At 38.7% G+C, this 12,311-nt stretch overlaps 1 protein-coding gene across 1 annotated transcript; it reads right to left on the bottom strand.

Moving 5' to 3' along the window:
- Positions 1–213: 213 nt before the first annotated feature.
- On the bottom strand, positions 214–5,151 carry LOC145212883 (uncharacterized). The gene is made up of 8 exons (XM_080081130.1): positions 5,113–5,151; positions 4,433–4,782; positions 3,841–4,063; positions 3,093–3,186; positions 1,991–2,317; positions 1,327–1,480; positions 774–1,144; positions 214–338 (listed from the first exon to the last, which is right to left on the bottom strand). Exons 1-8 carry the CDS (start codon positions 5,149–5,151, stop codon positions 214–216), a joined length of 1,683 nt encoding a protein of 560 aa, XP_079937256.1.
- Between the last annotated feature and the right edge of the window lie 7,160 nt (positions 5,152–12,311).

Genomic DNA, 12,311 nt, shown 5'->3' with positions numbered 1-12,311 from the left:
TTTTAATACATGTTCATTTAGGTACTAATTAACAGCCCGTTATTACAACAGGGCCGAAATAACGTTACATTTACTCTGAATGTGTTATATGTCATCTATTGTATGTGTGTTTTGCAATTATGTTTATTAATCATCTGTTTATGATTCTATTTGAATAAGACAATAAAACAAAGTTCACAATTATATTTTCGTCATTAGGTTAACAACAAAAACCTACATTTTTGCACCATTTGTTACAATTATGAGTGATTTACGACTGGTACAAAGGTAGTAAAAAAAGGATATTGCTGATGGTTGTTGGGTTGTAGAACCTGGGTTTAAGTCTTCTCTTCCGTGTTCTAAGGGAGAAATAAACACAAGTTTGGATTTTAGAACAATGACAACAGCCTGACAGGTGGTTGTCAGTTTTGCTTTAAGCGGTACAACAGCAAAAATCAACAGTGCTAATAAATTTTAGACAAACATCTCTAGCAAGTACAGTTCAAGCTATTTCTGGCTTGAAAAACTGACTTGTTTTATAAGTTAGTTTTTGAACTTTTTTACAAAAATCTTTTTATAGTTGTTTGCACTGTGGCTTTAAATCCCAGTAATTCTATTTTAATAAAACACTGAAAATGATTTTATAAGCAAAATATATTCGTTCTGTATAAGTTAGGTAACTGATTGCAGCCTTACAACAAACGTTTTCAAACTTGTGATTGTAATGCACTGTGGTTGTACTAAATTTTTAAGCAAAAATGCAAAGCAAGCATTTCGCTTAACTTCCAACCTACCGCGTTCGTGCAATCTGTTGCTAGGAAACTCTTCATCCATTCTCCGCGGAGCCACCTGCTGACGATAACACATCTCCACGGCGTCGCTCACCATGTTGCTGACGTCACTGTGATGACGTCGTCCGTCTCCGCCGGCTGAATACTTTGACGAGTGCGAAATCGGAAATGGAGCCGTTGCGTCATAATCTGGTCGCCTGGACAACATGACGTCATCGTCGCTATGATGTCGGTGCGAGAGGTTCACTGGGGAGTCTTGAATCCGAGGAGGCGTTGGTCGTTGCGTGGCAACCATCAGTGGCGGGGGGCGGGAAGTGACAAGAGAAAGAGCTTCTGTCTGCTCATCGTGAACACTAGGAGGCGACAAACTGCACCTGGTGGATTTTTACAAATAATTTTGATGACGTTTTTGTGCAGGAACTTGGCCAAATGGTTCGGCGCGCCTGACCCACATACAGACAAAAAATGATCGGGATTCGTCCCCGGGAGTGTCCTGGGTTCGAACCCCGCGAAAAAACAATTGGTAACGTTTTTGGCGAGGAATGATCGATCTTACCCTGGACTGTTGGATGCAATCGACTCTTGGTGTTTTGCGTTGTGCGTCGCGTCTTCAACCGCGTTCGGGTCTAAATCCATAACCAGGCGGGAATCTAATGTTTGTTTTTCCGCCAAACTGTAACTTTCCATGGTCACGTCCGGTCCATTGTGTCCTAAATGTGAAAATTAAAATTTTGCAATCTTCCAGAACATTTAATCAACAAGCCGAGACACAGAAAATTGCAGTTACAGTCGGAGTTGCCATCGATATGGACCTCAAAACAAGGACAACCGAACAAATAAATTTTCATAAAAGAGGGAACAAACGTTTTTGAACAAATTTTTGCATTCATATGAGCCATGACATAATTTTTTCCAGAAACAATCTGTTCCAAGCAATTCCTTGTTCGTAGGAAATAAATAACAGCCCACAAAAGCACAGGTCTAGGTTTGCTTTTACTTGTAGCAGGGATTTGACTGTCAATTCACTTTGTATGACAAAATAAGATAAAACTCATGGACACTTGTTAGAAACCAGTAAAATAATTTTGAAAAGACATTGCCCTTCACACTAAAGAAAAATCATAGAAATAAGGACGGTATGGCAACCCTGCCTATAGATTATTAAAACCACAAAAAATAGTCACTTTTAATCCTCAATATATTCTGAAACCGGTACTTACCATTCAAAAGGGAAAACTTTTTGTTGCCAATCAAGCGATCGGAATCCACAAAACTTTCCTCCGCTAAATGTCGCAAGCGAGTCACATTTACATCGGCATTTCCTTCTGCTATTTGGCGAACTACAGCCTGTGCCGTCTGTACTGCAAGTTTTTCGGCAGCAGACAAAATTTCACGCTTCACTGCTTCCATTATCACGTGATAGAAGCGGTCATGGTTGAAATTTTCCAGTTTCGTTACGCTAGACTGATCTTCAAGGCAGCGACGTTTACTCAAATGTGGTTCTGCTTCAGTGGGCACGCGAGGTGTTTCTTGCAGCAATAAGTGTTCTTGGAATAAATTCGAAAAAAAGTAATTAATGAAATTAACGTTGATTGAACGAAACAGACGTTTATACATTTTCGTAGATTTAGTGCTTTACTAGACACTTTTGAGTCCATAACACAGATTACTCATGTGTAAAGTACATACTACTTATTGAACGCGTGTTTATTGATGGAATAGTTGGGGTTAACAGCCTGTAACGTTTTGTTTAAGACGTTGGTTCTTAACCTTTGGGGACCCCGAAAAACGTGAGATGAAATTTAAAGACCCCAAAACACGTAGCTGACTTAACATACAGTCCAAAAACGTCTTGTTATGGCTATTGTCTATTATTGTTCGTTGTGTATGTCTTGTTCATCATATAGGCCTGTCAATCAAACTTTAGGACCTAAACGGGGTTCACAAACGGACTTCGGGTCGCATACAACTCTGGCATGAATGCAAAACATACCATTTTCAGCTTCTAACTGTGGTTAGTTCAACTTAACTGTTCGCGAGGGGACTTGATACAAAGGAGAGGTTATAACTACAAAAAGGTTGAGAACCACTGGCTTTAGCCAAAATTACGATTTAGCAGCATCAATCATGTGTGTGTATTTTGAATAAATCAACATCACATCATTTTGATGGACGTGTCAAATTTTGTAGGTTTTATATCGCTTTGTATAACATAAGTCATATCCATAAATATTCACAGCATGAATCTGCAAATGTCTAAAGAAGAAGTGGTCAACAAAACAAGTGGAAACAATTGCTATTGTGACGTAGATCGTATCTTACCTTCCGGCGTTGCCAGGGTAACCGAGGGTCGGCTCACCACGTGACTTTGTTCTGTTACGTAGGGAGACACATGGTGGCCTGCACGCTTTGTAACCTAAAAAATATGGGAAAAAGTTCTTGTTGAAAGATGCTTGACTTTTTTTGATAAATTAAAGATAATCAGTAAATTTTCAGAGGGCGTATGCTTTGATTATGTGGCAGATATTTAGTAAATCGGTTAAACCGGATTCGGTTAATCCTGATTTTCGCTTAGTTCGGACAAAACTTGAGGTACAATCGATTTGTAATGTGGTAAGGCTTGAACTAATCAGTATCGGTTAATCCAGATCTTCGCCTTACTGGGACAATTTTTTTGGTCAAAACGGGTCCGGTTTACTGTAGTATTCAATTTGCCATTTTGTTAACGTTTCAGACATTAGCTGTAAAATTTTAGGTTTAAAAATGTTTCCGTTAAAAACCTGCAATTTGATTTTTATACGTATTCGGAGAGCCTGTGTAGCTCAGTTGGTTTCGAACGCGAGTCGCGAAAATGCTCCGGCGGTGGGTTCGAGTCCCATCGCATCCTAGATTTTTCTAGCCTGCGTCTTGCTTGGAAGACCGACTTGATAACGCCTTCAATGGGCCTGGCGTGCCAAGTATCCTTATGTTACCCGAATAACCTATTGTAAAGCGAAAACTTCCTGAGGGTTTAGGAAATTGACCAAAAAATTAAACTAAAACAACAAACCGAATATATACTACAATAAACCTTTGGTGTAGAAGTTTGCATTTCCCTTGCTCTCGGGGGTTCGGTATGTGTAGGTTTATCTTGCAATGGAACGAAGGGGCGAACAACAGTGACGTCATTGTGCGTGTCACGCCTCGCTGCATCCAACGTCGGCCTTGGTGACGTGATAGGCTGTGCAAATCGCTGTAGCGAGGGACGGTTGTCCGGACAAGCAGGTTGGACCATAGTTCCTTGTTGCTGTTGCCTAATTTTATTCAATACGGTTATTGTTGATGAAAATAAAATAGGTTGGTTAGGATTGGGTTTTGTTGGCGATGCATGTTTTATTTCACGACTTAACTATTTTACTACACCGTTATCAATATTTTATGTGACTCAAGTGGTTTTTAACAGGTGTAAGTGGTGTGGCCCTTATATCACTTATGATGGAATGAGCATTTGCCAAAACGTTTGAATAGTAAAGCATGTCGCTTTTTACTCTGTTTCTATTTGGGGCTGTTACATTTCTCATTCAATTTTAAGATGATATTAAAGTAAGTGAGTCAGTACTGCTTTGAACGCCAAAAATATTCGATAAAAAACAGTGAACCAAACCAACAGTCAAAAAACTTACGGTATTTGCATTGCAACAGGATAAGTAAATTCGGGCTTGAGAGTTTGATTGGTAAGTAATACTCCATCATCACTCCTTACTCGCACTAAAGGGGGAATCGCTCTCTCTCCGTTGCGCTGCGTCCACGGCTGTCTGCTCAGTGACGTCATTTGCGACGTAACTGCTACGTCACCGCCGTGACTCGTCATTGAGCCGTTTTTGCGCACAGTGCTCTGAACGAAGGGAAATATGTCCTGTGACTGGCCGCCCTGGTCACGTGTGTCTGATGCTCGACGCTGATTGGACGGAGGCGGGTAGGATCGTTTTCGCTCGTTCCGTTTGTTGGTGTTGGTGGTGGATTGCTTTGGATCCTTGAAAGCAAAATTAAACAAGCGTTAGCTATTCTTAACACAATAACGTGGATTTGACATTTAAAATTAAACAGTTTGATAAAATAAAATAAAAAGTGATTAAGTGATACTTGAATAGTGGTTATTTTGTAATCAATGAAAGTTTTTTTAGGGGTTAGAATATTCTACACCCAAAATTAAAACATCTCAAATTAAAAAGCAAAAAAACGTATTTGGGTATCATAAAACCTTATGGTTCATTTAAGGTTCGGTAAAGTTATGAAAAGTTAACGAAACTTGGTCCAAATATGGACATAGTTATGAGAATAAGTTTAACTTTATTTGACTTACATGACATGACACACGGCTACGTGGGTGCCACTGTGACATTTTTTTTGAGTTTCAGTTCTTTAAGTTTCTGGCTGACCAAGATGGCCAGGACTAACTCATTTCGAAATTCGTATTTCACATCACATATGTCATTGTGTCAAACCAATGAAAAATGTTACTACTGTCTTTAACACGAAATAGCAACGCAAAAGTGTTAGGACAGAATTCAAAACTTAATTTGTAGTTGTATTGGGTCTAAATCTAATTGACTCTGTCCTGTGTCCTACACTTCTCTTGGTTTTTGTCCTGTTTTTGTCTGGGACGGCGCAATACAATGAGTTTCGATGGTAATATGATACAAGAGAAGCACCAAATGAGGAACCACATGGCCGGTCTGAAAATCACCTAGGCCACCACCCAACAAGCTAGTACTGATTGACTAAAGTGACCTAAAGCCTCTCAAATGGAAGATTTTGTCCGAAATACCTTCGTAGACTTTGTATTGTAGTAAACAAAATAACGTCAAATAAAAAACCGGCCATTTTCACCAGTTGGCTACTTTTGCAAAAAGATAGACTTTCCAAGTTTGATTAACACAAATAATATCACAATACTAATAAAGGATTGATTTGAAATACATTTATTTTACAACAAAACATTTAAGCCAATAAATTAACAAACTGGGGTGCCGTTAGATGGCTGCCAACACCAGCCCAAACGGCCTATGTCCTGCTTTTTATGAAACCTGATACAGGCCAAAACAGTGTGCACTGTCTGCAGCTTACCAACATTTATTTTATTTTGTATGTTTTATTACCGTCGAGTGATCATTTACGTTTATCAAAAAGGAAGGCACCTTCTTTAGTAAAGATGGCGCAAGTCTATTATAATTTCGTCAGACGGCTTTTGACCCCGAAACACGTGGTCGGCGATTAGCGCCCTCGTATCTGCATACCTTACATGCATACCTCGTCTAACTACCGTATGACTTGGATTAGAGAAATTACTGGGTGAACGAACAATCAAGCTCATTTCCATTCCCATTCGTAAACAAGTACCAAATCTGCATTTAAGATAAAGAAAGGTTTTGACGTAATAATCCCCAGACAAGCAACTGATCTAAAAAGCTAAACAAGTAAATCATATTTATCAGTACTGTAATATTTGCTATACTGCTTTAAAGGTGGTTTACACCAAAAAAGGTCAAGAGAACTGGCCATCAGTATCTTGTTCAGCCCAATGAAGCGTTTTCCCAGACTCTGTAGTACTTACAGCGCATGCACGGTAATTTCATTTTGTTATGGGACCTATATGCACAATCTGGGTGCTTTGAGTATGTGGTATTGCCGATTAAAGACGCTATTGTGGGCCCAAGTGGTTAAAACTTAGTTAACATACTGACACCAAACTCAAATACAAGTTCCAAAAATAAATACAAAATTTGAAATCCCAATACAAATAACCAACAAACTTTTGCCATTTGATAAATTTCCAAATTTGAAGACGCATTTGAAGACGCATTATATGTACGGTAAAAGTATTTGCTTTGAGCCATCCGTGATGACAATTGCAACCAAAAGTCTTATTGGAACATGTTTTTAATAACTTAACAACACTGATTATACAAACATATGTGACTGTAAATAACAACTTCGGGGTAACTATCACATTAAATGGCTGAGGCAACCAATTTGTTTTGCGTTATCTTGAACGGTAACAGTCTTAGTGAAAATCACCAGACCGTATTCAATACACCAAGACACTTTACGCCGGGGTAAGTAAGGTATGCTTCCTATATTTTCAACACACAAAAAACTCATTTCAAAGGTCCTTTAAAGTTTGTTTTGGCGTGACGAGTCGTTACCCCGATTATTTTGGGCCTCCCAAAGCATTTTAAGCTGGTGAGTCTTAAACTTTTTAATTTTTGTCACAACGTTTTTTTTCCTGTGGTCCAAGCTAAACGTATTTATGAAACTGAATATACCTAAGCAAAACAAAACCTGTAGTTAACAACTGAGAGTTAATTGATTCATTGTAAAAGTATTGTCACAACAAAATGCAGGATAAATTCAGTTTCATACGATTGTAGGAATGTTTCAAAGGCAATTTGTTGTGTCAAAAATAAGGCTAAAACAATAATGAAATTGTGCGCGAATAATCGCCTCTAGTGGTTTATGCCCAAATGTAGCAAACTGGAGTGCCTTTGGATGGCTACACTAGCCAATATGGCCTATCTCTTGTCACCAGCTGCACTGATGAGGAATTTATAGGTCGAAACAGTGTGCACTGTATGCAGTCTGTTTGTCACTTTAAAATAAAGTGAAGGACCACGCAAGATTTGGTATTACATACGTTTGTAGAAATACCTAAAACTCATCGCGGGCCCTCAGAAATCACGTGGCGGACCCCTAAGGGACCTCGAGCCCCAGTTTGAGAACCGCTGTTGTAATCAGAGTTGCAAGTGGGTTCGAATTTTTGGCCTGAGCTTAACTTTGCCAAAACGGTCCAATTTTTGTTCTTACTGCCTCCTCCGCAAGGACAACTGGTATTTATAGCTTCAACCGAAACAAAAACCTTCCACCAAAAAACAACGCGTATTGTGACGCCACAAACGTATGGCTGGTACTTCAAGCGTTTGGCAGAATGCCTGCGAAACTTAACTTAACAAACTACTTTAAAACGTAAAAAACGATTATTATAATGGCCGCGTGCGCTTTGTTGCGTAAAAAAGCATTTTCGTTATAGTTTAAGGTTTAAACACTACAATTTTTCGGCATCACTGGTTGGTGTATACCAGTGCTTTTCAACCGGGGTTCCGCGGAATCCTAGGGTTCCGCGCTACACTGACAAGGGTTCCCCGAGGTTTGTTGTAACAATTCAAACCTAAATGATTCATAAAATTATTTTTGCGAACAGTAAAGCTCGACTGTACAATCTAGTTAACCTTAGTTACACCACAGATCAATTGTGACGTCATAAACACAGCATGGCTACACTTTTGGTTGAATTTCGAGACAAATGTAGAAACGACCGATCCAAGCAACACGTTTCGGTAAATCGTTTTTTGCAGTTACTTTTATATTATATGTGCTTTGGGCATGTTAGTTAAAATGTATGTTTTTTATATTTTCGTAGCCATCTTTTATTTCATGTATTAAGATGATTTTGGGGAGGGGTTCCGCAAATTTTACAAAATACCTCAAGGGTTCCGTGGCACTAAAAAGATTGAAGAGCACTGCATGGTGTATACCAATACATGCGACACATGGCAAAGTCTGTTTGCGACGTTAATTGACGTCAGGGCTGGACGTCTTTTATCTATACTGTTCTGCCTTCGAGGTCGAGCAGATTTTGGCAAGCGAGTCCCATTTGTGTGCAATCCAGGCTGACCGCGCACAAACATGTGTTGATTTACAACAGTAGCAACGCAGTCTATCGTATATAGCGGCAAAGACATGTTTGGTATTTCATGACGTCATATAAAAATGGCATACCCAGAAAATTCAAAGTCGGCGATTGTGACAACAAGGTAATTAACACAGCCCAAACACGGCTATATGGTTAAAAACTGACCAAATTTTACGACTGTCATCTTTTAGGACAGTGGTTATCAAACTTTTTAGGGATGCGGCGCATCAAAGAACTAAAATTTCCTTTCGCAGCACACTTGGCAGGTAAACATAACAAAAGTCGTTCTTCAACTTTATGGTGGTGAGTAAGGATGCTTTTCATTACCAATAACAAAATATGAGCTTTGCAACGTTGTCATGCGCACCAGTATTTCGCCATGAATCCTAAAACACCAGGGAATGTTTGCACTTTAAAATAGGAAATATTTCGCGGCACACAGTTTGAGAATGAACGTTTGGGAGAAAAATATAGTGATATTCTTCAATTGATAATATTTGAAAGGTGGTTTGCGTGCTTTAAGGAAATGTATTGACATAGTTTCTGCTTTACACATTGTTTGATCTGCACTTCACCGATTACGGCATAAAGTCAATATACACGTCATCTATGAGTGAGAATTTAGTTTCGCCAAACACGTGCGTCCAACGCCCCGTAACCGCAAAAAGGGGTCAAGCAGTTCATTCATTCATAACTATAACTGTCGCTGAAAAAATGGCTGACTTTTCATTTCCATAAGCTTACTGGGTGATCGCTACAATCAAGCCCGAAATTAAATTTGGACATGTCGCCCTTCAATACAACCACGTGTATTAGGTTTGAGAAAAAATTGTCATTTAAGACAGTATTTGAAAAACTTTTCAAGGTCAAATTTACGATACTAGTTTAAAAGTCAATGACTCCGAATCTGTAACACACGCTGTCTTTTCTACTAAAGCTAAAGGCTCAAGAACAATTTCTGGCATCATCACAGACTGAAATCTGGCAGTGGTCCAACGAATGTGCTTCATTTTAATTGAGATAAAAGTTTTCAGTGCTGTTTTCAACTGAACCAGCGTAATTGTAAATGGCCGCGCCCCAAGATTTGATTGGCTAGTTAACGAACAAAGATTCGCGCGACGGATAATAAACCAGGAATCCGGTCTCACTTGCCAACAAAAAGTTGTTTTCCGTTTTAGAGGATTTTGGTTACACTTTTTTAAATCGCCTTGGGTCGGGTTTCGTAGTAAAAAACAAGTTAGCTTCGGTCAGAACTATTGAAAAACTGCTTGCATGCAGATGAGGTAGAAAAAGGTTTGTATGGTATTTTTCAAAAGGTAAATCGCCACAAAAGACCGTCGCTTAAAAGTGTCACTTTTTACGACGTTCTACCTGTGTTATAGGCAATCGCTAACATTCTAAACTATCTATCTATTTTGATGACTGACGAAATCAATTTCGAAAATGAATTTGTACCCCAAAATTTTGGTTTCGTTAGCTCACATTTTTATTTTCATACTGTATGATTTAAACTTCAGATTTGTAAAAAGATTCTAGCGAAAAGTGTAAACAAGATATTCATAATTTTCTAAACTTACGCGTGATTGGTAATTAGCTAACAGATTTATTTTGTGTGATTGTTGGCAAGTTAATCTATATAAAGTGTGGTCAAGTTTAAAAATATACGCCGTGCCAAGTCATGTATTAATAACTGTTGTTTAAGGAGGGCTCTTTAATTATCAAATCAACTCTGCTATTAAGTAAAAAACGTTACATTTTCGCACAAAATTGCTTCTCATTTGTTTGTGAGGCTTTTCCGCGCATTTTGTCACGTGACAACTACATCGTTCTGACCACGCTGATTTGAAACTCGCTCTAGCGAATTCGTTTGTCTGTTTGCAAACTTATAGGCGACGGAAAAACCAACGCTTTGTTTGCATTGTTACGTTGTGGAATGGCAAACAATATAATAAAGAATGATTTTAGCCTAGAAGATCTGAATATCAGTCAACAAGTGAATACACAACGACAAAGAGTACTAAAATGATTAGAATTTGCAATACAAACATTTAAATTTAGAACAATTACTGTTCAGCGGATTAGATCTACGCAGTAAATTATAAACAATTCGCAAAATACAACGCAGGTATATACATACAGTAGCTGTGGCAGTTGTCCGTAAGCCGGTAGTTCACTAAAAAGCACACTTTTCGAGTCGGGTTTCGGTACTGGCGTAGACCTGGTTCGCGTTTTAGTTTTTCAAAATTGGGCTTGATTTGGGCAAGACTTCACACTTGTCCACATTTGTGTGGTAATTTTGAGACGGCTAATACAACTACAAGTGTTTTTGGGGGAAAACAACGGTTTCTGGCCCCGCTTGCAACTGTAGTTCCGAGCCTAGGTTCAACAAGGCTATACGGAAGATTGAACAAAAGTGTTGAAAATGTCAAAAATGTGGTTGAGGGCCGATAAATGCTGACGCAAGGTTTGGCGTGTTCAAAGAATGCAAATTTATACCCATTGTATACGAGGTCGAAAATGTATTTCTCCACAGCAGACAATGTATCGGACACTAGAATATTGTTTGAACTGCAAACTGATGTTTTACGCAAATACACACAAAACAGAACAGAATAAAATACAGCACCTAACTGGTTGCGTTTAAGGACAGCCTAATAAAGTTTATTAGTCGAGAGTTTCTTATATTCTAAGATTGTTAACGTTTCAAAGATAAAATAAACCAGCAACTTTAGACTTAAATTTTACATCTGTTGTACGGATGTCAAGCTTTGGCGCAACTAGTGGCTATTTCCGAGCGACGGGGGCCTTTTGTACTTTCCGCACGCACACCTTTACTCACAACCTTTGAAACACATTTCACTGGGTCCCGTCTAGACGAGCTTTTATTCTCGAAACCTAAGCACAAGACGTAGCGTGTAGAATTACGGGCATCGGTTAAGGTTCTTTTAGGCGACCTGAAGGTTGTATGAGACTGGCTACGCATTCAACCGTGACGTAGTTACAAACCATGACGTTTAAAGAAAACTTGAGGTATGTATTGGGACAAAATATGAAGTTGAATTTGACAATGTAATCTTGGTTTCTCAATTGGAAACTTATTATTTTGTCCAAATGCAAAACGTCAATCTATGACGGCTAGAATCGGATTTATATAAAAGCCGTTTTAATCATAGCCCTATAATATTTTTTTTCAGTTTAAACTCACATATTACAGCATTCTAGAGTATATTATGACGAGTCAATATGTGCATTGTGACATCACATGTCATAAATTCCAGATGTAAATCACCTTGCATTCGTAATGTTTGTACAGGATAGCCGCTACTAGAAAATTAACCTTAAAATTTTTGCTTACCCTGACGCGAAGTAGTTTCATAGTGCATCAGATTTTACTTCACTCCCTCTGCTGCATTCCACCGATTAACCAGCCCAAAAAACTTCTTAAGTCGGCCAGCTGTAACGATCTGGGTGTACACATGCAACAGTGCACATTTAACTAAAATGTCCTAATATTTACATCTGCAACAACTGTAGTTAACACAACAATACTCACTGGTAACTAGCAAACTGCTGCACAGATTAACATTGCTTTTCACAACGTTCATTTCCCTAATTTAGTTCAGAAAGACTTTAGTGCTGTCTTGAAATCGGTGCTAAGAATGAGCTAAAAGAGCTGCTCCAAACTGCTCCTCACTTTTTTCTCCCCTGCTCCCACTCTTACTCCTTCTCGCAACAGAAATATTTCAAGGCAGCTAGGTGTGTATTGTATGGCTAGTAACTTTGTAAAGCTTTATGGGTAACACAACACAAAA

This window comes from Phallusia mammillata, chromosome 2 (assembly GCF_965637545.1).
Source record: "Phallusia mammillata chromosome 2, kaPhaMamm4.hap1.1, whole genome shotgun sequence".
Classification (NCBI taxonomy): Eukaryota; Metazoa; Chordata; class Ascidiacea; order Phlebobranchia; family Ascidiidae; genus Phallusia; species Phallusia mammillata.
Note: the sequence above shows the minus strand (reverse complement) of the source record. Positions and strands in the feature narration are given on the sequence as shown.